The 25,697-nt window shown below is 47.2% G+C and overlaps 1 protein-coding gene and 1 long non-coding RNA gene across 6 annotated transcripts in view; both read left to right on the top strand.

Annotated features, from left to right (window-relative positions):
• Mfsd11 (major facilitator superfamily domain containing 11) overlaps positions 1-18,348 on the top strand; it is an 18,930-nt gene extending 582 nt beyond the window's left edge. Inside the window, exons 2-14 of one of the 5 annotated variants that reach the window (XM_034507416.2) lie at positions 244-417; positions 879-934; positions 3,909-4,016; positions 4,787-4,866; positions 4,978-5,074; positions 6,614-6,672; positions 7,132-7,276; positions 9,386-9,426; positions 11,392-11,457; positions 12,486-12,611; positions 15,029-15,203; positions 16,710-16,845; positions 17,281-18,348. In XM_034507416.2, coding sequence (XP_034363307.1) covers positions 322-417; positions 879-934; positions 3,909-4,016; positions 4,787-4,866; positions 4,978-5,074; positions 6,614-6,672; positions 7,132-7,276; positions 9,386-9,426; positions 11,392-11,457; positions 12,486-12,611; positions 15,029-15,203; positions 16,710-16,845; positions 17,281-17,445 — 1,350 coding nt within the window. In that variant the 5' untranslated portion in view covers positions 244-321 and the 3' untranslated portion in view covers positions 17,446-18,348. Of the gene's footprint in view, positions 418-878; positions 935-3,908; positions 4,017-4,786; positions 4,867-4,977; positions 5,075-6,613; positions 6,673-7,131; positions 7,277-9,385; positions 9,427-11,391; positions 11,458-12,485; positions 12,612-15,028; positions 15,204-16,709; positions 16,846-17,280 lie in introns of all 5 variants that reach the window. The other 4 variants (XM_034507417.2, XM_076935414.1, XM_076935413.1 and 1 more) reach the window with 4 other exon arrangements.
• A 1,966-nt stretch (positions 18,349-20,314) lies between these two features.
• Positions 20,315-25,088, top strand: LOC143442601 (uncharacterized). The gene is made up of 3 exons (XR_013110889.1): positions 20,315-21,130; positions 22,417-22,562; positions 24,630-25,088. It is a non-coding gene; the product is annotated as an uncharacterized LOC143442601 (long non-coding RNA).
• The last annotated feature ends 609 nt before the right edge of the window (positions 25,089-25,697 follow it).

Raw genomic sequence — 25,697 nt, 5'->3', positions numbered from 1 at the left:
AGGGCGGGCCCCCAGCAGCTGCTACTGCTCGTCCTTGCCCCCCCCCCCCCCCCCCCCGATCCGGGTTCCCGCACCTGGAGTTGCGGCGGGTAGACCCCGGGTCTCCTCCGCGCTAGGTCGCGTCCCTGGAGTGTCCCGACTGTGCCGCTGGGGAGAGCTTTCCTCTAAGCCGGTGATTCCCATCCGAGGACTGGAAATCGGCAGTCTGGCTGCGTGGTTCTCTCATCTGGTTTCTTCCCTCAGGACTGTCAGGGGGTTCGGCTAGAGGAGGAGAGGTGACTGTCCTGGGCCACTGCTGACCTCCCAGCAAGCGGAGCCAAAATGTCCCCGGAATCTAAAAAGCTTTTCAACATCGTTATTTTAGGAGTTGCCTTTATGTTTATGTTCACCGCCTTTCAGACTTGTGGAAATGTGGCGGTGAGTTGGAATCTGTATTCCTTGCTTTGAAATGCCTGTCAGAGTGCACTCCAGCTGTGACAATAAACGTTTATGTCCGCTACCGCGCCAAGATTGCACCTCCTGGTTTTCAACCTACCCTTCCTTGTTTTCTTAATTTTGTGTATCAGATACTTCTCGTTTATGGGGTGTTAAACACTGGCGTTTATTACTCAGATGCGGCTTGCAGTTTCAGTATGGACCATAGTTACTCTAATTCTTGTTGAGTGTTAAACTCTGCTTAGTGCTTGGGTGCTTGTGGGCACAGCTGATTGTCGGTTTCCCATTTCCAGTGTGTCTTATGCAGTTGAGTCTTTTTTTCTCCTCTCATGGTGGGCTTGTATGAGAAGTTTGGATCATAACATTTTTCTGAGTATTTAGGCTTTCCCAAGGGGAGGGAGATGGCTAGACGTTTTCGTTGATTAGTTTTATCTTCCACACAGCAAACTGTCATCAGGAGCTTAAATAGCACAGATTTTCATGGCAGTGGATATACCAGGTATTGTACTGTGTGCATGATTTTATTTTGCATGTTTGTAGTTATTTTGCATGTCCATAGTTTCATACATCTCCTCAGGAAAACCAGCAATAAAATGTTGTAACTGAAGAGTAGCAATGATTGTGTCAAATCTGTCTGTCTCCTTTTCCAATTTTAGAGCCAGCCAGATAGATCAGTAGGTACAGACCCATACCTCCAAGAGTACTTGAATTAATCCTCAGAACCTGTGTGGTGGAAGAAGAGAACCAACTCCTGCAGGTTGTCATGTGACTTGCACACAGGCGTACAGTCTTATACCGTACAAACTTAAAAATATAGTAATAAAGTTACAGGCCAGGCATTGGGGGGTGCATACCTTAAATACCAAAATAAAGAAATGTGGTGGTAAATTTCATTACAATGATGACTTCAGGTTTTCTGTCGAATTAGACTTTGGGATTGAAAGCCTGGCTTCAAAGCTGGAGGGCTTTGCTTCTTTGGGCAAGTTATCTCAGTGACCCCAGGTTCTTTGCTAAGATCATGGCTATTGTAGTGCTTCCTGTTCAATATGCATACAAGTCTTGTCAAAATCACGTTCTAATCCTAAACAGTGCTGTAATTGTTGGATCTTCGTGTGGCTTGCTTTGTGGTTAACAGGGTCTCAGTCTGTAACCCTGGCTGGTCTTATTTATTTATTTACTTTGGTTTTTTCTTTTTTGTTTTTTTGTTTTGTTTTTTGGAGACAGGGTTTCTCTGTGTAGTCCTGGCTGTCCTGGAACTCACTCTATAGACCAGGCTGGCCTCGAACTCAGAAATCCACCTGTCTCTGCCTCCCAAGTGCTGGGATTAAAGACGTGTGCCACCACGACTGGCTTACTTTGGTTTTTCAACACAGGGTTTCTCTGTGTACCCTTGGCTGTCCTGAAACTCACTCTATAGACCAGGCTGACCTCAAAATGGCTGGTCTTAAAGGCACAGAGATCCTCTTGCTTCTGCCTCCCAAGTCCTGGGATTAACCAAATGTGCCACCTCATCTACCTCTGGATTCTCTTTAAAACAGAAAACCAAAACTTTGAATTGACAAGAGTTGTACATGTTTATCTCTAGTCTATATACATTGCAGGATTGTGAAATTAAGCTATAGACACACTCTTTAAATTTATTTGATCGACTTAAGAAATTTGAAAAGATCTCAACTTGTAGTCCTCTCTGACCTGGAACCCAGCTGTGCTTAGCCTGCTGAGTACTCGGATGGCAGGATCACAAGCATACACACCATGCTTAACACTACTACATGTATCTTTTCCCCCCTTGCTAGTATACATCTCTGGTTGCTGTTGTTTTGGGATAGGGTCTCTTCTGTAGCTCCGGACGTACGGCAACTATCTCTGTAGACCAGCTAGCCTTGAACTCACAATATCCCCTTGCCTCTGCCTCCCGAGTGCTGGGATTAACCCAGCGTACTAAACACTACACTCGCACTGCACAGAGTGGAGCTAAAGCTGTCTTGAGGGTCCTCATTTCATTTATTAGGCAATGTTTATCTGCCTAATTCATTCAAATCTGTAAATTCATATTTCTTTGGCTTCCATAAGCACCTCATATATTGAATGTATTCTTTCATTCTTTAAAACACACAGAAAACACAGTACTACAAAGTTGTGACAGTTTTAATTATCTAAAAAAAATGGACACTAACATCCACTTATCCTCAGATACCGTATACTATATTTAGGTAATAAAGAAGCAAAATAAGGAGAGTTTTGGAATTGGGGGATACAGCAAACCTATAAGCATAGAGAAATTTTTAAAAAGTACTCAGGAAAGGAGAATTGTGGGTTCAAGGCCAGACCTAGCTACCTAGTGATATCCTGTCTCAAAATCAACTGCCCATATAGATAACTTGTATATTTATATAACTTATATGTATAACTGAGGTCTGTATATATAACAGGGCTGAAGAGTGAAAAAATGTTCAGACAAGTAAAATAAATTCTAGCGTAAGCACATTACACCTCAGCTTGTGATTTATAGCAGAGCAATGCCATGCAGCTCCCAGAAGCTGCAATGGAACAGACCCCTGGCGGGCCCCTGGAGCAGCCTCCTAGGCTGCAGGCTGACTCAGCTCTCCCTAAGGACTCCTTGAACTCGAGGTGACTTACTCACAGCAGTTCTGTTTTCTATAAAGTGAGACTGGGTAGCCGTGCCTTCCTTCTAGCATCTAGACTTCAAGGAGGAGATATTTGTAAAGGGCTCGGCACAGTACTTCTTACCACTCACTTTTGTTAAAAACGGTACTTGGAATCATGTCACAGGCAAGCCAGCTGAAGGAAACATGATACAAATATTTAATACGAGCCAGATGTGGCGGCACATGCCTTTCATTTCAACACTCTCCTGGGACAGACGAGAGCATTGCTGCAGGTTTGAGACCAGCCAGGGCAAGACTTAGAGACCCTGTCATAACCATCAAATAACAACCAGCCAGATTTATTGTTTGTACACCTCTAATGCCTGTAATCTCAGCACTCAGGAGGCTGAAGCAAGATTGCCTTGAGTTCAGCCTCAGCCTGGGCTACATAGTAGGGCCTGTCTCAGCAAAACCTTTACCCATTTATCAATAACATACTCATGAAGGAAATGTGTACTTCTGTATGTTACATAAATGAGAACTTTATTCTAAGGATAGATACATAAATTCTGTAACATTTTTTGTGTACTTGTAAAGTTTACATATTAGAAATAGAATTTTACATTATCTTACTTTGTGTATGTACGTATGAGTGCCCACCTACCATAGTGTGCGTGTGGGATCAGAGGACAACTTAGGAGTCTGTTTTCTCCTTCCACGTGGCAGGTTCTGAAACTTGGTCTCCAGGCTTGCAGGGGTGCCTTTGCCCACTGGGCCGTGTGGCCGCCTAAACAGGGTTTTAAATGTATTTTGGGGATGTTACTTAAGGTTTTTGTTCTTTTTTCCCTTCTGTATATTGAGCAGCTTGGCAATTATTTATGGCGTGTTCTCTGCTTCAAATTTGATCACCCCGTCCGTGGTCGCCATTGTCGGACCTCAGATCTCTATGTTTGTCAGTGGTTTGTTTTACAGGTGAGTGGCTCTATTTTTTTTTTTTTCATCGTTTGTTTAATTGAGAGGACTTCAGATCATCTCTCAAGCACGTAGAAAGTAGTTATTTCAGGGGTCTGACACTCTTGGCTTGTTGCTCATAAACACTGCAGTTCTAACCGAGGAGTGTATCTGGTTGGTTTTTGTGTTTGAGACCAGGGCTCACGAGATCCCAGACCCAGGCTGGCCCCAAACTGGAGATCCTCCTGGCTCAGCCTTCAGAGTTCTTTATATTATCACCACCAGGTTCCAGGGTGTCTGGAAGATATCAGTGTTTGTCTTGTTATTAATCAGAATCCAAAAATCTCTCTCTATTGGGATTGAAAAGAACCTTCAATGAAATAAGTTTGCTTCCTGTTATGTTGACAAGCAGATTGACGTGAACTTAGGAGATGTTTCTGGGCTCAAGCTTCATCCTGCACTGAGCTCACAACAGTCGTTGCAAACCTGCAAAATGTCTGTTGACATCTGGAGGTTGTAAACAACAAGCAGCCCGGGCTAGAGAAGGCTCAGTGTCAGATCACTGGCCTGTCACACTCAGAGGTCTGGGCTTGATCTCTTTTCCAGGGACAAAAAAAAAAAAAAAAAGCCCAAACGAACTCACATTTCTGCCTCTTTCGTAAGCCAACACTAAGAGAATGCTTTCCAGGTTGAAGCTGAGGATGAGAGCCTCTGTGCTGGCCCTGGGGCGGCATGCTTAGCTCTGTCTCACGTACTGTTTGACTGTAATGCACTGACCTGTTGTATTTTAGCATGTACATTGCCGTTTTTATCCAACCTTTCCCATGGTCCTTCTACACAGCATCTGTCTTCATCGGAATCGCAGCTGCTGGTAAGCATCCTGTAAACACACTTCCCCCAGGGTGTGGGTGCAGTCGGTGCACAGTAGTACCAGAAGCTACCTGATGTCATGCCTTTAATGAACTTTTGGTTTGAATTTTAGTCCTTTGGACAGCACAAGGAAATTGCCTGACAATAAATTCTGATGAGCACACAATCGGGAGAAACAGCGGAATTTTCTGGGCACTCTTACAGTCTAGGTAATAATGTCTGTGGAGTTCAGTCTGCCCCTGGGTTTCCTTATGACGTCACTAACTAGATTTTTACCGTGTGGTACAGATTCCCTCTGTATGGTTTACATAAAGCGCATGGACCTATTTTACTAAAATTTAAAGTTAGCAAATAGAAAATAATAACCTCCACATTAGCAGCCTCTGTAGTTTAGGGCTTTGGGGTTATTTGTTTAATTATCTTCCCATAAACTTAGGAGGCGGGAGGCATTATCTGTAGTCCACAGCTGAGAGAATAGAGACTAAAAGTTAACCCATGTAAATATGGCTATCTGGAGCCCAGGAGCTACATCCTTCCGACAAGCTGCACTGCCCGATAGCTGTGGGCAAATATGCTCAGATTCAGAAGTGAGAATGGCGGTACCAAGTCTGAACCATAAGGCACAGTAGATATTTTCTGAGAAAAAAGCCACAGTGGTCATTCTTATGCCGTTGGTTTCAGTCGTGTATCCTGAAGAGCTTGGTGTAGTGGAATGCACCTGTCATTCCACACTCAAGAAAGAGGTAGGGACAGGAAGATTGCAGTGAATTCAAGGCCAGCCTGGAGCCATCGAGATGGCTCATCAATAAAAGCTTGTGCCACCAGACCTGATGGCCCGAGTTCTGTCCCTAAACTCACTGGTAGAAGGAGAGAACAACCCCCTCAGCAGGTTGTCTGTCACCTGACCTCCACCTGTGCCCTGTAGCCCTGACACACCTCCCCAGAACACACAACTAAATGCAATAAAAAAATCTAGAGATATTTGGGTTTTCATAAGACTTAATTTTGAATGTTTAGTTGATGGTGATGGCAGGGATTGTGTGTGGGTGTGTGGGTGTGTGGTTTGTTTTCTGTTTGGTTGTCTGGCCTTAAGCTCTTGGACCCAATGTGATTATTTTGCTTCAAGCCTCCCAAGTAGCTGAGCCTACAGGTGCACCCCACCATTCCTGGTGCAGAAGTTTAGCTCTAAGGAGTGAGAGATTAAAAAACAGGAGAGCCAGTGAGTAGCCGTTCCTTAGGGGAGTATGCCAAGCAGCTGGAGGTGTGGGTACTTACATTGCATTATACTTAAATTTAAAATTTTACCACTTAAAAGTAGCATAAGTTTGTTTACAACCTAATTGTCCCAGTAAGTCACATGTGTCCAAGTGAATTAAGTCCTGCTGGGCGGTGCCGAGTCAGGTTGCTGTCACATGCTTGCAGGTCAGTTAGCTTTCTCAGAATGTCAGGTGTTATTGGTGCAGGTAAGTAATAATAGTGCAGGCAGGTCCTTTACACAATCATCTCCCATTTTTTTCACTAGCTTCTTTCCCCTCTCCAAATAACGGGAGTGGTTTTAAAAGGCCTAAGTATGACTGGGCACAATGGCCCAGGTCTTTTGTCCCAGCACTCAGGAGGCAGAGGGAGATGGCTCTCTTGAGTTCCAGGCCAGCCAGGGGTACATAGTGAGACCCTGTTTCACGTAAATAAAGAACATAACCAGAGGACTGCAGTGATGCCCCAGCATCTTCTCCTTTTCTCCCCTACAGCCTGTTCTTTGGAAATCTCTACATATATTTTGCCTGGCAAGGGAAAACCCAGATTTCAGGTTGGTTTTATTCGAGTTGCTTTATTCAGATGGTTTTGAAAGTGAACAGCAGTTGTACAGGAAGGCACGTCTGCTCTAAGCGTCACTCCGGGGGGTCTTTGGCACCCTAAAGTTTCTTTTGATTTTTGCTTTCTCCTAAGCGTTTGTCTCAGACTTATTAAGTGAAGGCTAGAGTTCGTGGCTATACCCTGCTATACCTGCTAGCCAGACTCCCAAGGGTCTGTGTGTGCTCCCTTGTTGGAACTGTGCCCTCCCCGGGTTCGAAGAGAAGGTTCTGTTCTCAGACTGGTGTTTCTTATTCTCTAGCTGAAAGATGGAAGTAGCTGTTTTCCTTTTTCTAAGTTTTCACTGAGACCCTAAAATAAAATGAGAAAATGTTTGACTGCCCGGGGACGGCCAGTGGGCATGACACTAACTGGCATCGTCTCACGGGCTCGTCCACTCTCTTCTTGTCCCTAGAGAACGACCGAAGGACAGTGTTCATCGCGCTGACAGTAATAAGCCTCGTGGGGACCGTTCTGTTCTTTCTCATTCGGAAACCAGATCCTGAGAATGTCCTTGGAGAAGAAGAGTCTTTCGATGACCAGGACATGGAAGCTACCGAGTAAGACACCTGGAACATTCTTCTTGGTGTTAGAGTAGATTTTGAATAATCATGGTCTAGGGATTACTAAACTGTTTTATCCCAGCTACTCTCTGATGACAAGCTTGGGGAGAACTTTCAAGCAAAGGTGAAGGAGAGCCACGGGGAGCAGAAGGGAGGGGCCATCTGTAGAAGCGAGACTGTGAAAGGTCCCCAGGGACTTAAGTCCTTCCCCAGCTGCCAGGTGACCCTCACAGTACAAAAACCCTATCTTGTCCCTAGGCCTCAGGCTCCTGCTCTGGTGAGCAGCAGCCACCTCCCCCATTTCCCTATGGGAGACTGGGCTGGTAGGTGAGGGAGACAAATGCTCTGCCTTCAGTCCTGTGCCTGTGGCCCAGCGTTCAAGCTTCCTAGTGCTGTGGTGTGGGTGAATGTCAGGGCCCTGCAGTTCTCAAGGCCTGGGCTCCTGGCCCCCACAGTCATCTGTACATGAGGTTTTCGATACTGTAATTACCTGAGCCATTTCTTTCTGAGTTTGAGATGGGATCTCACTACATATCTTAGGCAGGCCTAGACAAGAGATCCTCCTGCATCAGCCCCTGCTGCTAGAATCCCAAGTGAGTGCCAGCACGCTCAGTTACCTGAGCACATTTCAAAAGTGACACTGTTTCAGGTATCAGGTCACCAAGCATAGTGGCACATACCTGTACTTTGGAGGTGGAGGCAGGAGGATTAGGAATTGAAACTCACCCTCTACTGCATAGCAAGTTCAAGAGCACCCTACCCTACATAAGACCTGTTTCCCTTACAAACCAAAACTCAAAGGTGGTTTGTCTGCAGTTATGTTTGAGAGGGAGAAAAAAAAAGCTCGAGGCTTATTTTTGAGTTGACAAATTATGAAGATTTTTCTTACAACTTTTCATTCGTTGTTAAAAGTTTTGCCATTTATTTACTTACTTGTTTATTTGTCTGGGAGACAGAATCTCATGGTGTAGACCAGGCTGGCCTCAAACTCACAAAGATTTACTTGCCTCAGCCTCCTGAGTGCTGGGATTTAAGGTGTGGGCCACTGTGCCTGGCTACTGATTCGCCTTTGTAATTAACAAACAAAAAACTCATAAAACTCTCCAGTTGAAAATTTGCACCAAGTATTTAAAATGAAAGAGCCTGCTCTTTGGGCTGAGGATATGTTAACATGACACAATCACAAGTCACAAGAAGAGTTGCCGTTAGTGAGCAACCACTAGATGACAGCTGACCCATAAGATGATGTCACCTAGCATGCCTCAGCCGACTTTGTGTGCACGCACTCTGGGATCTGTTAAGCAGTCTGGAAGGATTTGTTTCTCAGTTTTATGTTAGAGCAGTAGTCAGCAGGAATTGGAGAGAGGGATCGCATGTTCATGGTAAAGTGTAGTTCTCAGGAATGGCGCTCAGCCCGGTTAATATTCTCTCATCCTGAGATGTCACCTACATGCAAAACTTCTTGTCTTTGTTTCATGAATAATACTGACCAACCATGTACCAGCCCCAGCAGTGACATGTTCTTAACAGACTCAGTTTTAGAGGTGGCAGAAGTAATACACCTATAAGAAAATCTCAGAGCACCCTGACCGTGCCACTCAGGTGGTTCATTCTTGTCCTTATGTCAGAAGATTGATTTTATTTTTTAATTTAAAAAAATGTATTTCATGTGTACGGATGTTTTGCCTGCGTGTGTATTTGTGTACTATTCGGGTGCCTGGTGCCCTTAGGGGATGGGAGAGGGCATTGGAGTTACGGATGGTTGTGGGTCGCTGTGTGGATGCAGGAAGTCGAGCCTGGCTCCTCTGGAAGAGCAGCCAATGCGCTTGGCCACTATGTCAGCTCTCTAGACCCCTCCTTTTAGTTTTTAACACATTTGTCTATTTGTGTACGTGTATCTGTGTTTGAGACAGGGTCTCATTTTGTAAATCTTTCTGGCCTGGAACTCCCCAAGAGCCTCCTGCCTGTGCCTTTGACGTGGTGAAAACAGAGTGCGACATCACACCCAGCCGAGGCCACGATGTCAAAGACCTCAGTGAGAATGGGGCCGATTTTTTTTCCCTTGGGAGTTTCCGAGCAAGAAACCAGTCTGTTTTATTTTCCCAGGTCTGCCCAGAACAATGTGACAAAGGCAGTCGATGCGTTTAGTAAGTATTCTCTGTGTCTAAAATGCAAGAACTATTTGGGAACACCCTCAGCATCTGCCTCCCCCCTTTCCCTGGTAACTCTGGATTGACGATCCCCAGGGTTTCCAGTCTTCCAGGTATGCACGTCTAAAGTCCGACAGTCTCTCCACCAGTGTCTCCACACGGGGCTGTTAGGAGTGAACAGTAGTGCCGCCCACCTAAGGAGTATGTGAGGGGTGGGAGGAGGCCTGAGGTGTGGGGCCCAGTGTATGTTGACACCGGAGCTGAGGAAACCCAGGCTGCTCCTTGGATCAAGCACTCCGTAAGGTTTCTTGCTGCCTGTACACAGTTGCTCTAAGGATTCTGTAATGGGCAGCAGGTGACATTTCCATTCCAGAGAAGAGAGCTGAAGTTTCCAGAGTCTGTAGTGAGCCCTCTCAGAGCTGTTTACGTGTAACCAAACAGTACTGGGAGCATGGAGGAAATTTTATCCAGTAAGGAGGTTGGGATTTGGGTGGCTCAGTGGTTGGCAGCCGGGGCATGTGATTATCAGTGTCCACTATAACTTTTACAAACAAGTGACGTCTATCTTACTGATGGGACAGCAGGCTGTCAAGAAGTTCTACCCAAGGTCAACCAGCTGGTCAGTAGGTGGCTGAAGTGGATTTAGTGCAGACTGATTCACAGGGGAGACAGTCATTCCCTCAGACACAGGCAGGCTCTGACTCCAGCGTCTCAGCGTCTTTGCTTCCCAGGAGAGACCCACTGCAGGCCATCAGCTCTCAGGACATCATAGTGCCTGAGGCTCTTGGGGATATGAGACGTTGTCAGGTCCCTTCTGCCAGAGTAGAAATTCTTGATCTCATCAGCTGATGCCTGGCTCAGAGGTCACAAGGCCTCCTTTTAGGAAGAACCTAGGATATGGGACATGTATGCTCTGTCATTAGAGCTGTTTAATCCCGCCTTATACACTGCCTGTGTTTGAGGGATGCAGTCATAATTATAAGTTATACATTGGGGTTTTATGTATTAGCAAATAGGGTGTAGCTGGATTCCCTGCCAAAATGAGAGGTCACCGGAGGTCTGGCTTTCCAATTTGTAGTCTAGGAACTTGTCTACCAGAAGACCCACTCGTGGCCAGAGAGTCGAGGTTAAAACTCACAGAACCAGCAGTTTAGCAACTTGTTTTAGACTGACTTGCAGAGTGTAGCTCAGGCTTGCCTGAAGCTTATGGATTCTTCCATTTCAATCCTGTAATTCTAATACTTGAGGGGCGAGAGGGTCAGTCATCATCCTCATACTGAGGAGTTTGAGGCTAGCCTGGGATACAGGAGATTCTCCATAATAATAATAACAACAACAACAACAATAATTCAGATGCAGTGTTGCATGTGTGGTAGTCTGTGTTTGTAATCCTAACACTCGGGACATTGACAGGAAGATTGACTTGTTTCGAGGCATCTTGGACTACACAGTACATTTCAGTATAGCCTGGGCCAGAGCGAGACCCTGTCTTCAATGGGGGGTGGGACACATCTTTAGAAATGCGGTCTCTACTGCAGATCTCATCCACACCTTGCGGTGCTGAGGCAGAGGTCAGGGTGTCTGCCAACACCAGAGCATAAACACCACGGTCCAGCCTGCAGTCAGTCTCTGACCCAGATACTCTGTCGACTGGCTCCTCTGTAGCCTCTCAGTAGTGTGCACTCGACTTTTTATTGTCTTGTGTAATTCTGGTTTCTTTCCCCTCCCTCTTGTTATTAAGAGCTAAATGACACATGGAGGACGATGTGTCTCTAGCACGCATTTAAGCACTTGAAATGAGCATTCTGTTTACACGGCAGGCTTCGTTCATGTCTCATGCAGTTTACTCTGAAGGTTTAGGCCCTCTGTTTACTGGCTTCAGTGGTGAGAGGAATGTTCTGGCTGAAGGAAACGGTTGCCGATTAAAATCTAGCTAAGTCTGTCCAATTTTTCTCCTTACAGAAAAGTCTCTGAAGTTGTGCGTCACCAAGGAGATGCTCCTTCTGAGTGTTACGACTGCCTACACAGGTACAGCTGCTCCTTCTGCCCTGTTGCTGCCTGGTGATGGCAGGACTCCTCATGCTCGGCTCGACTGCACAGTGCTGTCCTGTGTCACATCCTGAGGCCGCTTTCAGAGCAGCTGCTGCTGTAGCCTCTAAGACAGTTTTGTACACATGTCCAGTACCTTCCTGGTGTCTGATAGAAGACTGAGTCATAGTCTGTCGGCAGGGCTCTGCCCTGCTCTCTGAATAACCTCCTTCCTCCATGAGCTCTTCATGTGGGTGACAGGAGAACCACACCTCAGAGTGGCCAAAGGCCCCAAAAAGACAGCAGGAAAAGCTGACCAACCTTTCCTGACGCCCATCCTAGATCCAGCCTTCTATCACTTCTACTGCATTCTCTTGGTGGCAGCCAGTCACAGGGCCAGACCAGATTCAGTGTGGGAGGATCCAACTACCAGGGGTAGCCTGGAACAGTGAGGTCAAAGCTGCAGGGAGCACTCAGTACGTACCCCAGAGGGGCAGTGTGACTCTGACATCACTTAGGAAGTAGGGCAGTGTGAGACTGAGGTGTGAGAACAGTTGCAGCCCTTGGTCTCAGGAACCATGAGGATGGTGTAGTGCACACCTCATTGTAATGCCAGCATTGGGGGACTGAGACAGGAGGATTGCTACAGATTCAAGGCTAGCCTGAGCTGCATTGTGAGATCCTGTCTCAAGAACAAGCAAGATGAGTAAGGTGACCAGAGTTGACTGCTGCAGAAAAAGCGGGAAGCCAGCCACCTTGGTGTCTCCTCGGGAGGGAGCTGTCACATGATCTAGTCATCTGAAGGCTGTGTCTTCAGAGTCTCTGTGTTGGGGAGTTCAGTTTCAGGCGGCTTTGGGAGAGGGCTGTGATCAGTTGGGCAACATAAAGCCTCCCTCTCCGGAAGCGTCTTAGTCTCTAATTTTTGTCCATGTGTCCTCATGTACGTCCAGCTCGGCTGCTACTAGACACAAACAAAAAATAGGGAAGAGCCTGGCCATGCAGTTAAATTAACCCGTTTTCCCCCTAAGGTCTGGAGCTGACCTTCTTCTCTGGGGTGTACGGAACCTGTATTGGGGCGGTAAACAAGTTTGGGACAGAAGAGAAAAGCCTCATTGGACTTTCTGGAATTTTCATCGGCATTGGAGAGATCTTAGGTAGGTTGTTTTTTAGTTTAAAAACCTTTCGTTCAGAGACAGGCTGGAAGGCTGGTTCTGTAGGAGTTCAAGGCTAGCCTGGGCAATAAAAGGAGACCCTGATTCAATCTATAAAAGGAAGAAGAACCAGGCATGATGGCTCATGACTACATTCCTGAGTCTTGAGAAGTGGAAGCTGAAAGACGGGGGAGTTCAAGATCATCCTTGGCTGTGTAGTGACTCTGGGTCAGTCTGGGCTACTTAAGACCTTGTCTCAGAAGAAAGGAAACCAAAATCGTTTTCTTAGGATAAAGATAGAAATCTTAGGTCTCCTTCACTTCTCTGTCCTCGAGTTTCTGTCTTTCCTGCTTATTTTTATCCAAATGTGTATATTTTATCTTTTGATCGTAATTTTTTTAAACTTTTGCTTATTTGTATGTGTATGAGGGTGTGTGCATATAGGGTGTGTGTGGAGGGCATCTAGAGTCCTCTTATCTTTGAGGCAGGGTCTCTCCCTAAACTTGGAGTTGACGATTTCTTGGGTAGGCTGGAAGTCTTTGGGCCCAGCAGTCTTCTCTGCCCTCTTTGGAGCTGGGCTTGGGTGCCGGGATCAGAGCCCCAGCTAGGGTGATGACACCCAGGCAGGAGGTGTGCGATGGCACGCTGTGGTTATGCTGTTGTCAGCTATCAATTCCGGTTCTGGGAGGTGGTTCAAAGAAAGCCTTATTGCTTAAGGGGACAGTCTGGTTTTCCTGGAATGATTGTTCCCGCTGAAGGTGATGTCATCACAGAGTGAGCTGTCTGTAAGGCTCTGCTGCTGCTAAGTTTAGATGGATGGTTAGAAACCTGCTGGCACCTTTGTGGGGTCTGGAATAGGAAGCCCATTGTAAAGGCTGATAGAAAGGCACCTCAGGACTCCAGCTTGTGCTCCCTTTCAGCCTCAGAGCAGGATAGGACAGGTTGGATGCCGTCAGATTGCACAGACTCTCGTGGTGGCTAATGTGTGTGCCGAACTAAGAATGTGACCCAGAGAGCAGGACCCAGAGACTGATGGAAAGCAGGCGGGGTGGGGGTGTGGTGGGGGCAGGCCTCATCCTGCCTTCAGTTTCCTCAGGGGCACAAGTGAGTCAACAGGGTTAGATGTAGCTCACAGAAATCAGGAAAATTCTAGATGTACACTGTTGCTTATCAAGAAGAATGCAGGTTTGCAGAACGCTGGTACTCCAAGAGTTGTCCTCCAGAGGGGCTGCTCCAGCAGTGTGGGCACAGTGTGGCATCTCACTGTGTAATGACCAGATCCCAGGTCAGGGTAGTGGGCATATCAGCCACCTCAAGTCTTTAGCCTTTCTTTGTGTTATGAAACTTTTCAGTCCTTTCTACTAGCTCTCTTGCAACCCACAGATAATTGTCATTAGCCATAGTCACCACACTGTGCTATAGAATATTACCTTTTTATTATTATTATTATTTATTGTGATGGTCTTGCTGTGTAGCTCTTGGCTGACTTGGAGCTCACCACATAGAATTAGGCCAGCGTCAGACTTGTTACAAGTTTGTACCACAAGCCCTATTCATGTTTCAAGTCTTTTAACTGCTAACTCTGGGGGAGAGGGGATACTAGGAGTTACCTGGAGCCTGTACATACTAGACCAAGCACTCTACCACTGAGCTAGCTGCTTACCCCACTCCATTTTTAAAACCCTGAGACAGAATCTCACAAGGTTGCCTGAGCTGGCTTTGAACTACTATTCTATCCCTAGACCTTTAGGACATGCCACCAGCCTTAGCGCTAAGCTGACACTTTCGTGATGGGGGAGCATTCCTCTGTTGCCACCCTACAGTCTCATGGTGATTCGTCTAGTCATGAAGCAGACAAGCTGTGATCAGAACCCGCGTGGGGCGGGTGACGTGTCTAATCTACCACTGGGGAGGTGGAGGCAGGGTCAGCACAGGCCTGGGCTACCTGAGACCCAGTCTCAACATAGCAGTGATAGTTGATGAGTTATGTATGCTCTTTCTTTTTTCTTTTTTCTTTTTTGGTTTTTCGAGACAGGGTTTCTCTGTGTAGTCCTGGCTGTCCTGGAACTCACTCTGTAGACCAGGCTGGCCTCGAACTCAGAGATCCACCTGTCTCTGCCTCCCAAGTGCTGGGGTTAAAGGCGTGCGCCACCACCGCCTGGCATGCATGCTCTTTTGTTTCTAACTAGGCAGCAAGCATAGGAGGTGACCTGGGTGTGTTACTTCACAGAGAACACCAAGAGCATCACTGCTGGATGTGCAGCTGCCATCGATGCCACAGCTATGAGTGCTGTGGCCATTCCCGCCTTCCCACTGTCATGGTCTGTTTTGGGGCACACATTGGACATCTGCAGTGTGACCTGTGACTGGTTCTGTGGTGGGTGGGACCCCCTGAAGTGTTCCTGTGTCCTGACCTACAGGTGGAAGCCTCTTCGGCCTGCTGAGCAAGAACCATCGCTTCGGCAGGAACCCAGTCGTGCTGCTGGGCACCCTGGTGCACTTCGTAGCCTTTTACTTGATCTTTCTCAACATGCCCGGAGATGCGCCCATTGCCCCTGTGGAAGGGACGAACAGCAGTGCGTACATCAGGCCCAGGTACACTGACTCCCCTTTGCTGGGTGGGTCCAAGTGGAGCGCTTAATCTTCCTCAGAGTCTGTCAGCTTCATGAGATCACCTGTCAAAGAGTTGAGGGAGCAGAGAGTCCCTAAGGGAGTTTTGCAATGGTTGGTTTTAACCTCTGCCCTTCTGGCTCCTCCCTTGATCCATGCAGAAGTACAGAAGATGAGAATTTTATCCTCAGCTTTTTAGCAGTGAGCTGTTCCCGTGTTAGAGGGGGACACGGCAGAACAAGGTGGCAGCTGTCAGCTGAGCAGCTGCTCAGTCCTTCGTGGTTTGAGGGTGTCGGTTGATTTCATTCATTCGACTCTAGTTCATCATAAATGCAGAGGCTGGGGATAAATCCACAGACCTAAGGGAGCCTCGCCCAAAAGGCAGCATTTACTTTCCAAAGAGAGTAGACCAGAAATTTGCTAGACTGTGAAGGTCTGTGCATGTAAGCATAATTGTTTTCAGATTCTAGTAGGGAGGCCGCAGTTGGAACCCTGGGTGTAAAATGTTTGCTTGGAGCCAGGCGTGGTGCTGGTGCACGCCTTTAGTCCTAGCACTCTGGAGGCACAGCCAGGTGGATGTACATTATTAGTTCAAGGCCAGCCTCGTCTACAAAGTGAGTTCTAGGGCAGAGTTACACAGAGAAACCCTGTGTCAAAACAAACAAACAAGTTTGCCTCAAATTTGGGAGGCCTTAGGTTCAGTCTCTGACAGCACAGAAAAGGCCTCAGCCAGGTTAGTATTTATTCATTCTTGTTTGGGGGCAGGGCTATGTGCACACTTGTGACCTTACCCCTGAGGAGGCTGAGGCTACAGGGTCACAAGTTCCAGGGCAGCCTAGGGTCTGTACTGGGCCGGGGAGTGGTACAGTGGCAGGGGTTGCCTAGCATTAAGGAGTCCCTGGGTTCAAGCCCCAGCAGCCTCTTCACCAAATAAAATACAAAACAAATACAAACTGCTTGTGTTGGGAGCGTTATGTTTGGTGATACTAGATATCGGTGCTGCACGTCTAACTTCTTTTTAAGGATTCATTTTCATTTTGTTTGTTTGTTTGTTTGTTTGTTTATTGAGACAGGTCTTTCTACATAGTCCTGGCTGTCCTGAAAGTCCGTATGTAGACCAGGATGGCCTTGAGCTCACAGAGGTCCACCTGTCTCTACCTTTGGAATGCTGGGATTAAAAGCATGTACCAGCACCCCCCAGCATGTTTTCTATTTAAATTACACACACACACACACACACACACACACACTATATATATATATATAAATGAATGATGAGGGGGCATGTTTGAATTCAGGTGGTGCTTGTGGGGTTTAAAGGAGAGCATTGGGTCCTCTGGTGCTGGAGTTGTGAGTTCTGGGATCCAAACTCAGGTCCTTTCCAGAAGCCGCACACGCCCCTGACCACTGAGCCTTCTTTCCCATCCTACATCCTTGACCACTGAGCCATCTTCCCAGCCCTATGTGTATTTTTTTTTTTTTTTTCTTCAGCAAAGAAGTTGCCATTCTCTGCAGTTTTCTGCTGGGTCTGGGAGACAGCTGCTTCAACACCCAGCTGCTCAGCATCCTGGGTTTTCTCTACTCGGAAGACAGCGCACCTGCCTTTGCGGTCTTTAAGTTTGTTCAGGTAACCTGGATTGTGCTGCAGACAGTTTCCTTCCCGGTTTGCCCGGTTGCTCCTTCCGTGGGTTTTAATGAATGCTGGCCATTCTGTAAAGGGGACTGTGAGGAGAACCGGGCACAGTGGGCTTGGATGGGTGAGAGATTTTAATTCTGGTCTCTGCACTCGGGTGAATACTTCCTTAGGTACCGGCCCCATCTCTCCACAGAGCCTTGGGCCTCTCTCCCGCCCTGTGCACTTTATTGTACTATTGTAGTACCACAGCTTGCTGGAGTATTGCTGTCAGGCAAGCTGGGGTACATCTGTGAGCTGGGGACCAGTGAAGTCTGTCTGCACGGGCGCCGCCACTTGCAGATGTCCTTTGGGTCAGAAATGGTGGGCTGACTGTGGAGCAGCTGAGGCCCCCAGGGTCCACTTGGTGATTTATCTCGTTTCTTCTAGTCCATCTGCGCAGCTGTGGCCTTTTTCTACAGCAACTACCTCCTCCTTCACTGGCAGCTTCTGGTTATGGTGATATTTGGGTTTTTCGGAACCATTTCTTTCTTCACTGTGGAGTGGGATGCTGCTGCCATCGTGGCTCGAGGCTCTGACTACCGAAGCATTTGATGAGACACTCATCTCCAGGAAACACAGCTGGTCATGTGACAGCTGGTCAAAGCGACCACCTGTCAGTCTCATAATTGCTGGACGATGCTGAGTGTGGAAAGTGAGACCTGAGACTGTTAAATCAGACAGGGTTAGTAGTAAAGTTTACAGATCCTAGCGACTCACGCTAGCGGAGAAAGGGAATCCCGCTCTGTCATTTGCAACTGTTCCAAGATGTTTGTCCACCCCCTCCCTTAGTTCCTCACAGTCACATCTCCTCCATCCTCACTCTCATGGAAAGATCCTGCCTGGCTCACCACGTGTCACAGGATTCCTGTTGGCTGTCCACCCCCTCCCTCAGTTCCTCACAGTCACATCTCCTCCATCCTCACTCTCATGGAAAGATCCTGCCTGGCTCACCACGTGTCACAGGATCCCTGCTGGCTATGGAGTATGTTTCAGTCTTTTGACATAGGAAGCAGATGCCACTCATTGTGTGGATCTGGGAATGACTTTGCGATAGACACTGGGGATGCTGACACAGTTGTTTTGAGACAGGATCTCACTGCCTAGCCCAGGCTGGTCTTGGACTTGCAGCCCTCCCCCACCTCCAGTGTTGGGGTTATCCTAAGTACCCGACACAGGATTTAAAACACTCCAGTCTTTTTGAGTTAGGATCTTGATATGCAGCCTTGGCTGGCCTGGACTCTGTACACCAGGCAATGCTCCTGCCTTTGTCTCCTGAATGCTGGGGTGGTCAGAATATGCTGCCACACACTGCTTGGCTGAGACCTCAACTTCTCTTTAAATGCTTTGTTAGACAAGTCTTACCTTGTCACTTTCAGCAAGGGGTTGCCAGTTATGTGTCATGAGGTAAAGACTGTGTCATTTGTTAATGAATAAAAGTGTATTTAGAGAAGGAAAGAGTATTTATTTACTGGGAGGGCTTCTGCTGTGGTTGTCCTGACCGTTATGATAAAGGAAACTCCATCCTCTAGTGGGGTTTGTGCAGCCATTGTCTCTGGGAGAATGCTCAAGTCTTGCAGACTGTCTCCCATGAGGACTGACACTCTTACAATTGAGATAGTAAATTAATTAAGCATCAAGATCAGGTCTTCTGTGTACTGCTGGTTGGCCTCCAAGTACTCCTCCAAGCCACAGACGTCTGGCTCAAGTTTACCAACTTGCTATGTGTATGGTGTGTGTGTGTGTGTGTGTGTGTGCCGGCTTGTCTGTATATGTGTTGTATGTTTGCCTGCCTGCAGAACTCATGGAAGTCAGAACAGGGATTGGATCCCTGTGAAGTGCAGTTACAGGCAGTTGAAGACTGTCCAATAATGGGTGCAGTGTCTGAGTTACTTTCCTCTTGTTGTGAAGAGATACCAAGGCAGCTTTTTTTCTTGTTTTTTAAGATTTATTTACTTATTTTATTTACCAGAGTACTACAGCTGTCTTCAGACACACCAGAAGAGGGCATCAGATCCCACTACAGATGGTTGTGAGCCACCAGTTCACTGCAGGATAGGTTCACTTGTAGGTGAGGGCTGGCTCGAAGGGGGCTGCTCCATCCAAACGTCTCCCAGCGAAGACTTCAGTAACTCTTCCACGCATACACTGAAGCTGCTCCCGAGATCAGGAGGCCCTGTGCAGTCAGAGCAGAGGTGCGTGTAGCTGTCTGGAAGGAACGGGGAAGTGTGTGGAATCAGCTAGGCTCCAGTGACCCTCCTCACCCTCTCCCATGAGAGAATGGCAGCAGTCAACAAGCCCAGCTTTTGGGTGTCATGGCTGCCTGGAAGAGGGTGATGACCAAGGATAGCCCTCTATAGCGGCTTGTGTCCTAGGAGACCCAAGGATCATCGCTGACCATGGAAGATGCACATGACTGCATGTGGTCATACTCACGGCTAAAGCTTATTCCAGCGTCAGGTATCTACAGCCATTGCAAGGACCAGGACGCAGAGTCCAGAGAGGTGGTGTGAGTGGGTCCATATATGTGGACTCCACCTCTGGGCCACACGGCAACCTCTGCTGTGTGCCTGCAGGGAATGACACTGGGCCAGACCTTATATGGAAGGGTTTCACTGGAATCTGATGACACACACAGCCTCAGCCTAGCTCCTGGCCACTTGCCAGGCACCCAGAAGGAAGGCAGGTGTGTGTTCTGCATAAGCTAATGTCGGCTTTCCCAGTCCAGGCACAAGGAGCTGCTTCTGCTGCTGGGGATGGCAGTTTTACAGCTTCGTTGAACATGGCTGATTAACCAATGAGAATCTTTGTGCCTGTGGAGAGTTGGAGTGTTGCAGGTCCAGAGCCTAATTATCCTGGGCCACCTTTAGCCCTCTTAACAACCATTTTCTTATCCTCTGTATGTCAGCCAATGTCTTCATGACCATGACAGTTAAGTAAATCCTGTGGCATGCACAGAAGCCTGTCTCCCATTAACCAGAGCTCAGTAGCTCCTGAGGCCTGTCACAGAGATTTCTCGGATTTGCATTAACCCACACACTTCATATTTCCACTGGTGTATTTAAAAAGTGCCTCAGGCTTTAATGACGGCGCTTACCTTTAATCCCAGTGCTCAGGAGGCAGAGGCAGGAAGAATTCTGGGTTTGAGGCCAGCCTGGTCTACAGAGCAAGTTCCAATGGATATACAGGGCTATACAGAGAAACCTGTCTGGAAAACAAAACAAAAAAGAAACATTAAAACATCTCTCTTGGCTGGGCGGTGGTGGTGCACGCCTTTAATCCCAGCACTTGGGAGGCAGAGGCAGGCGGATTTCTGAGTTTGAACGCAGCCTGGTCTACAGAGTGAGTTCCAGGACAGCCAGGGCTACACAGAAAAACCCTGTCTCAAAAAAAAAAAAAAACAAAAAAAACAAAAAAAAAAAAACAAAAAAAAAAACAAAAACAAAAAACAAACCAAAAAAAAAAAAAACCACAAGAAAAAACAAAACACAAAACAAAAAAAAAATCTCTCTTATAAATAACATTTTGTTATTCATATTATTGCTGTTAACACTGGAGGTGAAATCCAAGACCTGAGGCATGCTTTAAAAAAATACTGTACCACTGAACACTACCTCTAGCCAGTAATACTAAATAATTTACTTACGTATGTGGTGGAAGGCACGTGCCACAGTGTATGTCTAGAGGTCAAAGGTCAGCCTGTAGGACTTGGTCTCTCCTGCTCTGCTCTATGGGTCCCTAGGTCCCCTAACTTGGCAGCAGACACCTTTATCTATGGAGCCATCACACTGGCCCCTACAGTTTATTGTTTAGTTATAGTTGGTGTGTGTGCATGTCTGCATGTGTGATCAAGTACCTGGCGAGGTCCGGATCAGACCCTCTGGAGTTGGGCTCCTCACATAGGAGCTGGGCATTGAACCCAGGTACTTTGGAAGAGCATCGAGTTCTCTTAACCACTGAGCCATCTGTCCAGCCTCCCACACACACACGTCCCAGCTCATTCAATGGTAGGAAGTGTGTGGAGTCCTGGCGGCTGGCCCCACTTGGCTTTCTCTTCGGCTCTGCTGCAGGTCGTTGCGTACACCTCCCTGTGCATGAGGTGGTGGCGCCTGCCTGGCTTCCTTGGTTTTTCTGAGCTAGTTTTAGGTCTGGAAGGTCTGATGTTCCTGTCAGAACCAGTTCTGCCCAGTTCTGTGTGAACCAAGCCAGAGAATTTCAAGCACTGATTGGGAGCTAGAAGGTATTAGAGGTTCACCTGTGCCTCTCCCTTAGTTTCTACTTCGTCTCTATTCAAAGGTCCCTTTTCCTCCTGAAATCCTGAAATTTCCTCCTGAAAATCAGCTCCCCTCATCCTTCAGTCTTTTTTGTTTACACTCTCGGGCGGGCGGATTGATTGCCTTTTTCTTTTTTATTGGATTAGTTCTCAGGGTTTTGCATTTGAACGAGCTCTGCTGGGACACTTGTCACACCAGCTGAAAGCCAAGTCTCAGTGACTTATTTTAGATGGAGTGGGAGAATGGGAGCATGTGGAGTCAAAACAGGTGTGTGTGTGTGTGTGTGTGTGTGTGTGTGTGTGTGTTTTCTCTTGGTTCTCATTTCTGTGAACAAATAACTCAAAAGCAACTCAAGGGAACAAGGGTACATTTTGGCTCACGGTTTTAGGTTTAGCTTGGCCTTTGGGAGGCGCTCTCAGGCGTGCATGTGCTTGCTTACAGCCGGTGGATGGGGGTCAGGAGGCAGTGAAGACCATTTGTCCACTCTGGCTTTCTCCCCTCCCCCACCCTTGGGACCACCCTGCCCACACTCAGTTTGTCTTCTCTGGAAGTGTTTTCACTGAGACACCCACAGTCCTGTCTCGCTAAGTAAATACAGGCCTGGGGCATTTACTGATTCAGTCAGCTTGACAAATTAACTGTCAAACGTGGGGTGTCAGGAGACATTCACAGGGTCTCTGTTATCATGGCGGTTCACACTGTGCGTGCACACTGTGTCAGGCCTGGGCCTGCTCCCGTGCAGAGTTTGTACTAGGGCTGTACTGGGCTCGGGTGTGCACGCTTGGGGGGGCAGTTTGTTTGGGGTCAGAGTGCGTTTAGCGAAGGCTGTCCTTGTGGCTCTGGCTGACCTTTCACTTAGAGAGCATTTGGCTCATCCGTTAGCTTGTAGGATTGTCTTGGGGTTGTGGGCCGTTCAGTTTCTTTGGTTAGTGAGTTGGTTAGCTGGTTGTTGTTGTTGTTGTGTCTTTTCTGTGTGTGTGTGTGTGTGTGTGAGAGAGAGAGAGAGAGAGAGAGCGCACGTGCACATGTGTACCAGTGTGTTTGTGTATGTAGATCTAGGTCAAAGGTTAACCCTGGGTGTTACATAAGTGTCATCCACCTTGTTTTTAATAAACCCCTTTTCTGTCTCTCGACCACATTTTTTGGATACATACATACAAATGGAAACATACAAATAATACATTTATTTTATGTTTTACTTATTTTGAAAAAAATAATCTTTCTGAAATTTCTTTGTTTGTGTTTTTTCAAGACAGGTTTCCTCTCTGTGGTCCTGGCTGTCTGGAATTTGCTGTGTGGACCAGACTGGCCTTGAACTCTCCTCCCGAGTGCTTAGATTAAAGGGATACACCACCACATTTCCCACCTGCCTCTGCCTCCCAAGTGCTGGGATTAAAGGTGTGTGGCACCACCCCCTGACTTGAAATTTTATTTTTATTAGGTACACTTAGTTTACGGGTATGAGTATGAAGGTGCACCATGTTCGTTCATTGCCCACATGGGTCAGAAGAGGGCATTGGATCCCCTGGACTGGAGTTATGGATAGTTATGAGCCACCATGTGGGTGCTGGGGAATGAATCCCAGTCCTCTGCAAGAGCAACAAGTGTTCTTAACTGCTGAGCCACCTCTCCAGCCCTATTTATTTGCTTGTTTGTTTGTTTGTTTGTTTGTTTGTTTTTTCTCTTCAAGACAGGGTTTCTCTGTGTAGCCCTGGCTGTCCTGGAACTCACTCTGTAGACCAGGCTGGCCTTGAACTCAGAAATCTGCCTGCCTCTGCCTCCCAAGTGCTGGGATTAAAGGCGTGCGCCGCTACTGCCTGGTTATTTATTTTTGAACAGGGTCTTACTCTGTGTCTCTGTCTAGCCTGGAACTTGCTTTGTAGACCAGACTGGCCTTGAACTCTGCTACTGAGTGCTTAGATTAAAGGGATACACCACCACATTTCTTTCTTTCTTTCTTTCTTTCTTTCTTTCTTTCTTTCTTTCTTTCTTTCTTTGTTTTTGAGTCAGGGTCTCAGGTAACCAGGCTGGCCTTGAATTGTTTTTGTACTCTTGGAGTTCACTGAGCTTCTGAGCCTCCTGCCTCCACCTCCCTAGTGCTGGAATTATAGGCATATTCCGCCGTGCCTGGTTTTAGGCAGTGCTGGGGATAAACCCAGTGCTTCGTGGATGCTAGGAAACCCCTCTGCCTACACAGCTCCAGCCCAGCCCTCCTACTGTCTTTATGAAAGGGAGAAAGTGGGTCAGAAAGAGAGGAAATTTGACATTGGTGGCAAAGATCAGAGACGGGTAGAGAAGACAGAGACGTGACTGAGGACTGAAAGAGAGGACCTTCCAGCTTTGAAGATGAAGGCTCCATGAACAAATGCGTGCAGGTGGCCCGTAGAAGTCAAGGAAGCAGAGCCCCTGAGCCTCTAGAGGCACAGTCCGCTGCCTCGGTGTTAGCACAGAGAAGCCTACCCTGGTGTCTGAACCATACACATGTAAGAAGGTATATAATTTTTTAGACAAGATAATTTTCTCAGTAACCCTGGCTGGCCTGGAGCTCTGTGTAGTTCAGTACAGCCTTGACTCTCAGCAACCCTCCTGCCTCAATCTCCTCGGTGCTGGGATGAAGACAGGTTATACCCCACCTAACCATTTTATGTTGTTTCAAGCTTTTAGGAGTTTTGTGGTAGTTTGATACAGCAGTCACAGATTCATACAGTGCCTCTGTGTGCATATGGGTTCCTTTTAAAGACGAGGTCTCATTATGTAGCTCTGACTGGCTTTAAATTCACATGTAAACAAACCAAGCTGGCCTGGAACTCAGAGAGAGCCACCTGCCTCTGCCTCCCAAGTACTGGATTAAAGACATATACCACCGATGCCTAGATGAAGGAAGTCTTCTTAAAACCCATGGCAATGCCGGGCAGTGGTGGCGCACGCCTTTAATCTCAGCACTTGGGAGGCAGAAGCAGGCAGAATTTCTTGAGTTCAAGGCCAACCTGATCTACAAAGTGAGTTCCAGGACAGCCAGGGCTACACAGAGAAACCCTGTCTCAAAAACAAAACAAAACAAACAAACAAACAAACAAACCCGTGGCAAACATTGCCCATGAGCCAGATTGCTGGCTCAGAGGATAAAGGTGCTGCCGCACAAGCCCGGCAGCCTGGGTCCGGCTTCCTGAACTCACACACAGATGGAGAACAAACAATATACACATTTGGCCTTCACACACGCCACGGTACAGATACCCAATAATATTTAATTTTTTAGATTTATTCATGCATGCATTTCATTTATATGAGTGATCTGTCTTTGTGTACACCAGAAAAAGCAATCAGATCTTATTACAGATATGAGCCACCATGAGGATGCTGGGAATTGAACTTATGACCTCTGGAAAGCAGTCAAGTGCTCTTAACCACTGAGCCATCTCTCAACAAGCCCATATTTAAAATTTTATTTTATGTGTGTTTTAGTTCTGTGCACCACATGCATACCTGATGCCTACCGGGAACAGAAGAGGTTATCAGCTACCCTGGAACTGGAATAACAGATAACTCTGAGTGACCACGGATGCTGGGAATTGAACCCTGGTCCTCTGGAGGAGCAAATCAGTCCTCTCAGGTGCTGAGCTATCTCTCCAGCCCATAAATAAAACTGCAAAAGAAAGAAAAGAGCTGTTCCTGTCAGACCAGAACTAGGATGACCAAGATGCCCCCTGTCTTGTACTCTGAAATGTGGTGGGCATGCCTGTCCTGTAAGGTCTCCATGCACTTTGAGACCCCTTTTTTCTGGACTGACCCTGCAAGTCGATGGATCTAGATACCCAAGATAGTCTCGAATCCGGGCTGCAGAGTGCTTGCCTAATAGGCTCAGATCCCGGGTTCCAATCCCCAGTGCTATAAAAATTAAAAATAAAAATAAAATAAAATTGGGCATTGTGGCACATAATTCTAGTCCTTCACTTAGGAGTCAGAAGCAGGACGATCAGGAATCCAAGGTCAACCTTGGCTATGCAGCCAATTTGAGGCCAGCCTGGGCTATAGACTCCAACTCATATCCAATTTATTTTAAATGTCGGGGGGGGGGGGGGGGGGGGGGGGGGGGGGGGGGGGGAGGGGAGTCTCAGCCAGGGCTGTCCAGCTCTTGAATCCTCACAGAGTGCAGAAACCAGTTCTTGGTACAGAGGCTGGGTGCATAACCTTCCATGCCCAGCAGAGGGCAACCGACTCGAGATTTTTTTTTTTTTTTTTTTTTTTTTTTAAGGTATGGACCCAGGCTGAGACTGAACTCCAGGCCTGGGATGCAAGAAGTGTGGAGCCTGCATAGTAAATACAGATATAAACCTTGGTTTGAGGAAAACCTCTGGTGTACTTCAGTTTCCCACGCTTAGGTCTCCAAGGTGTGGCTGTCCTATGTGTTCTGTCGTTCTGACATGAATCTCTGAGTTTATTTGTTGACTTTCTGAAAGAAAAGCTAGTGAAATGGCTCAGTGGGGATTGTCCTGAAACCCTGTGTGTGTGTGTGTTGTGTGGAGGGGGAGT

This window comes from Arvicanthis niloticus, chromosome 6 (genome assembly GCF_011762505.2).
Source record: "Arvicanthis niloticus isolate mArvNil1 chromosome 6, mArvNil1.pat.X, whole genome shotgun sequence".
Classification (NCBI taxonomy): Eukaryota; Metazoa; Chordata; class Mammalia; order Rodentia; family Muridae; genus Arvicanthis; species Arvicanthis niloticus.
The sequence above is the reverse complement of the archived record's forward strand: the minus strand, read 5'-3'. Positions and strand labels throughout refer to the sequence as shown.